The following is a 5,465-nucleotide window of genomic DNA, read 5'->3' as shown; positions in this document are numbered from 1 at the left end:
GGCAACAGAGTGAGATTCTGTCTCAAAAAAAAAAAAAAAAAATTTTTTTTATTTTGAAGTAATTTTAGATTTGCAGAAAAGTTTCAAAGTTAGTGCAGGGAGTTCCTGTATACATTCCACCCAGTTTCCCCTAATGTTAACATCTTACATAATCATAGTACATTTGTCAAAACTAAGAAATGACTATTAACTAAACAGACTTTATTTGGGTTTCTCCAGGTTTTCCACTAATGTCCGTTTATTTACCAGAGTCCAATCCAGGACACCACACTGAACAGTTCTGGTCCAGCTTGGCTTATTCAAGGACTGTGTGTATGAAGAACTATGTGTAACCCATTCTTTATTCTGCTTTTCCAACAGTGTTCTCTGATTTTAAGGACTTGGTTGGCCAGATATTAATGGAAGTGCTAATGATGTCCACTCAGACTAGAGATGAAAACCCATTTGCCAGTCTGACAGCCACATCACAGCCAATTGCAGCAGCAGCTCGGTCACCAGACAGAAATCTCATACTCAACACTGGCTCCAATCCAGGAACAAGCCCCATGTTCTGCAGTGTGGGTTCCTTTGGTGCCAGCTCTTTGTCTAGGTGAGTGTGGTTCTCTTTGCACATCTAACTGGTAGTACAACAGCCATGAAGGATGTAGGAGCAGGGAATGTTTATTCACAGTGATAATCTCTGTCATGCACACTGTGGCATGTATTGTATTTGGAGGGGTGGAGTTAGTCATTGGAAGTGGTACTGTCTTTTCAAGATTGTTTTTTGTTTGACTTTCCATGGTTAGGCTATTGGTAGATTAAATTTTAGAAACAAATTGCTGTGGATATACTACATTATTCTCTGTAAAGGAGGCTTTAGCATACTAGAAGTGCAGCCTCTCATCAACACAGAAATTAGATTATAATTATTTAGATGCTTATCTGGTAGATCTGTATACATGAACTCTTGGAGATACGAAATGCGATTGTACTATCCTTTAAAAGCTTGATATTTTCCATTTAGTTATCTCAAGTTTTTCTTTGATTTTCTCTTCTTTCTTCCTTTTCTCAACTAATTTAGCCTCTATGAAACTAGTCCTGCTCCGACCACCAGTTTCTGGAGCTCTGTCCCCATGATGAGCCCGTCTTTTGCCTCACCCTCCCGTGCAGCCAGCCAGATGGCTGTGCCTTCCTCTTTCCTCAGTCCTCAGAGTGCAGCTTCTGGAACTGCTGCAGGAAGCCAGCCCTCGTCCCCGCGGTATCGTCCCTATACTCTCACTCACCCGTGGGGGTCCTCACCTTCTCCCACCCCACGGTCCTCAGGCATCTCTGTTCTGTCCAGCTCCCCAAGCCTCCCTGCCCCCACCAGTAGCCCCCAAGCGGTGCCTGCCAGCAGTTCCAGACAGAGGCCCACCAACATGGGGCCACCTTTCCCGCCCGCCTCACCCAGTGCCGTGAGCAGACGTCCCTCCTCCCTGAGGATCTCTCCTAGGTATTTATGCAGCAGGAGAGTTGCGTGTGTGTTTGCGGTGCAGGGAAAGGACATTAACATGGTTTGGAAGAAATGCTGTGTGACACTGACCTCGGTTAAATTTTTGTTGTTTTGGGTTTTTAACCTGTGTGGCTAACTAGTTTGGTAAGCACACACCCCAAGTCCACACTTCTGCCGGGCTCTGATCGCATCGGAAAGTATGGGTTGCTCTGTCACGAGCCCCTTCCTTCCCCTCACTCTTCCTCCTTCCTGTAGGAGAAAAAAGAAAGAACTTGGTTTTTTGCAATCTAATTCACATGTCATTCCTCATTACATGTGAATTTAAGAGGCTGTGGTCAGTGTTGTATTTGAGAGTTGGGGCTCACAGCAACCCTTTTTGACTCTTTGTCCTATTGCCAGTGGTAGTTGAAATGCGGTCAGACCAAGGGTTTGTGGGAGCAAATCAGGGCCTGGTGTCCTTCCTTCTGGTGAGCGGGGTGGATCAGCTCATGCCTTGACACTCTGAGTTTTGGTCGTACACGATTTCAGCCTCTTAGAAAGAAACGGTATCAGAATTCCACTAGTCCAGTGGCCCCTTCTCTCAAATGTACCTATGTATTTCTGTAATTTAGATGAATTATATTCCTGCATGTCAGTGAACAAAACTGTAAGTGTAAGATTTATTTAAAAGGACAGCAGTTGCAAAAGCTTCTCCCTGTCTTGTTTTTCCTTTGTTCCCTGATGACCTTTTTTGCTTTTGTTGTGGTAGTATGTACGACAATCCCTTCTCCTTCCTCTTCCTCGCACTTTCTGGGGACAGTAGTGATGAAGAAGATGAAGAAGATGATGATGATGATGGTGATGGTGATGATGAAGGTGGTGGTGGTGGTGATGATTTTTCTTGTGTCCAGTTTGGGTCCAGGTATCAGAGGAATGGAGTATGATGCCTGCATGTGCGTAGGTGCTTAGGAACTAACTTTCGTAAGCTCTAATTCGGGGTGTGCTTTGAATCCAAATGGGACAGGGTCAGATGAGGTGGGCTAGAGAGTGCATTGAAGTGTTCAGACTTTATCATGGGGTAAAGTGGCGCACATAGGAAAAATTTCATAGTTGCTGCCTGGTAAGTTTGGAGGAAAACTTACATAAAATCATTAGTCAAAAACATGAAAACCGATTAAAGATTAAAGATCAGTTATCATTAAGTTCACCCTTATTTATAACTTCAGATATAAAATGAGGATTACTTCATTTATCTATCATGAGAATGTCATGAGCTACCAAATGTAAGCAATGTATACTCTGTTAGGCATATTTTCTTAAGTATACTTGCATGGATTGCTGCTATTTAGGGATGAGAGAGGGTCTGGGACTTGGGGAGGGAGGGATGGGAGGTCAGTCTGGGCAATCCCTTATGGAGACTCCCAGTATGGAGTCATGCTGTCTGGTGTGACTGTGATTCTGCTTTCATATCTAACAGTTCTCTCAGCACCTCCTGGGCCGCAGTGAAGCCAGATCCCATTTGTTTAAAGAGCCTTTGGAATGACAACAGAGGCTAAAACACAGTTCAGGATGTTGCTGAACGTTTACCCCTGAAAACTGAGTGAAAAACACTACTTGGGTTTTCTAGGTGACTTTGAGCAAGAGAATATAGTAGCACCTTTTTTCTAGATACACAATTACTATGTACCCATAATAATTAAAAATAAAAATAAATAATAGCACCTTCTTTCTAATCCTCTGAGTCATTGCTTTATAATTTTGCTCTTAAATTGAAGTTTCCTCTGAACCAAGTTGGTATTTTTTCCCCCAGCACCGTTGAAAAATAACTCCAGGCTATAAATAGAGACAGTAGGAATTAGGTACACTTCATTAAATTTGACAGCATTCAGAAGAATCATTAGAGAGTATATAAAGAGAGAGAGGAATGTTGATGCAAGATTGAATATTGATTCAGGGAGGTTGATATTTGTATTAGGTTGAGCATTATATCACTGCTTCTAGAGTAAATTTCCCAAAGGTGGAAGTGTCTTTCATGTAGATGAAATCCTCTTGCACAATTATAGTAACACAGCAGGCCTCCTTCCTAGGAATCCGCCTCTTGCGGTGAAAGTGCTGTGTTATCTGTTTTACTGTAAATTATCTGTGGGAGAAGTACTCTCTTCCTGGCCTATTTAATTCTGACTTTCTCTAGCAAATAGAGTGTGCTGCTTTTACTAACACCTCTCTTTCTAGACCTCTAACATCCCAGCCTTGCCTCAGATCTTGGTTCTCTACCTAATGGGAGAAGTAAAACTTCCTGCGTGTTTAATAGTAGCTGCGCATACTCACGGAGCGCCATGTGCCAGATATCGTCCGCACTGTGCGTACGTTGTCTCCCTGCTGCGCACTGAACCTGCTGTGAGGAAAGTGGGGTGCAGCGGGGTGAGAGTCACAGGCTCAAGCAGCCTGAACCCAGAGCTCACGTTCTTTACCACCACACCCTGCTCCTGCCGCTTTACATTTTTGCCCAAATAGGGCTTGTGTTGTTCTTGTTCTGTACCAGTTACCTCTGCCAAGAGTCTGTGCGTGTGCTCTGCTCCTAGCCAAGGCAGTGCCAGCATTTTACTCCTTAATTACAAAATTCCATCCCAGGCAGTTGTAAGTCCCTTGTTGGCTATTATAATGAAATCTGGTCATTTGGATTTTGGCAGCTTATAGGTTCTTAATTGATATCAAAAAAAATTCAAAAAGCCGGCCGGGTGTGGTGGCTCACGCCTGTAATCCTAGCACTCTGGGAGGCCGAGGCGGGCGGATTGTTTGAGCTCAGGAGTTCGAGACCAGCCTGAGCAAGAGCGAGACCCCGTCTCTACTAAAAATAGAAAGAAATTAATTGGACAGCTAAAAATATATAGAAAAAAATTAGCCGGGCATGGTGGCGCATGCCTGTAGTCCCAGCTCCTCGGGAGTCTGAGGCAGAAGGATCGCCTGAGCCCAGGAGTTTGAGGTTTTTTGCTACCCCTTCCTGGTTCTGACCCTCCATGCAATCTTAAGTTCTTCTATTTGTTTAACCAGCTATGTTATGTATTTTCACCCATCTTTTTGAATTTTTTTTTTTTTCAAGACAGAGTCTCACTCTTTTGCCCGGACTAGAGTGAGTGCCGTGGCGTCAGCCTAGCTCACAGCAACCTCAAACTCCTGGGCTCAAGAGATCCTCCTGCCTCAGCCTCCCGAGGAGCTGGGACTACAGGCATGCGCCACCATGCCCGGCTAATTTTTTTCTATATATTTTTAGCTGTCCAATTAATTTCTTTCTATTTTTAGTAGAGACGGGGTCTCGCTCTTGCTCAGGCTGGTCTCGAACTCCTGAGCTCAAACAATCCGCCCGCCTCGGCCTCCCAGAGTGCTAGGATTACAGGCGTGAGCCACCATGCCCGGCCGGTATTTGTCTTTTTTAAAAAATGTGTAGATATGTCATTTCAGAAGATCAAATCTTGAATGTCCTGAGCCCTATGGTGAGTAAAGAAAGGGAAAATCAGCGAATAGTGAAAAACACTGACATTCACCCTCTGGTTTCTCTGATCATCACTGCTTGGGGATGAGACAGAGGTACTGGAAAAGAAAAATCCTTCTACCATGTCTGTCCCAAACCCTCCAGTGATTTCCCTTCTCATTTAGAGTAAAACCCAAAGCCTCACCTCACACCATGGCCCATAAGGCCCTGTATCTCCGTACACACCACACATACACACATACTCTCTCTCTCTCTTCCTCTCCTCCCTGCCTCCTCACCAAGCATGCCTGCACATGTGTGCACACATACACACTCCTCCTAACCTCGTCTTCCTCCAGGTGCCCGCCTCCTCTAGTTCTCACGCTAGGTTCTCGTCCTTTGAACTTATGATTTCCTCTGGCCCTTTGTACTTGTTTCTTCTCTTTGGACCACACTCCCCCAGATAGCTGTGTGGCCTGTTCCCTGACTTCCCTCAGGTCTGTCAAAGGGTGGTCCTTGACCCCACTGTATTAACCATTATATGAA

The 5,465-nt window shown here is 44.5% G+C and overlaps 1 protein-coding gene across 1 annotated transcript in view; it reads left to right on the top strand.

Moving 5' to 3' along the window:
* UBE4B (ubiquitination factor E4B) overlaps positions 1 to 5,465 on the top strand; it is a 129,929-nt gene that overhangs the window by 55,646 nt on the left and 68,818 nt on the right. The window contains exons 6-8 of the mRNA XM_012662501.1: positions 361 to 589; positions 1,061 to 1,471; positions 2,220 to 2,372. Of these exons, the coding sequence (XP_012517955.1) occupies positions 361 to 589; positions 1,061 to 1,471; positions 2,220 to 2,372 (793 nt within the window). The remainder of the gene's footprint in view (positions 1 to 360; positions 590 to 1,060; positions 1,472 to 2,219; positions 2,373 to 5,465) is intronic.

This window comes from Propithecus coquereli, unplaced genomic scaffold (genome assembly GCF_000956105.1).
Source record: "Propithecus coquereli isolate 6110/MARCELLA unplaced genomic scaffold, Pcoq_1.0 Scaffold77, whole genome shotgun sequence".
Classification (NCBI taxonomy): domain Eukaryota; kingdom Metazoa; phylum Chordata; class Mammalia; order Primates; family Indriidae; genus Propithecus; species Propithecus coquereli.
The sequence above is the reverse complement of the archived record's forward strand: the minus strand, read 5'-3'. Positions and strand labels throughout refer to the sequence as shown.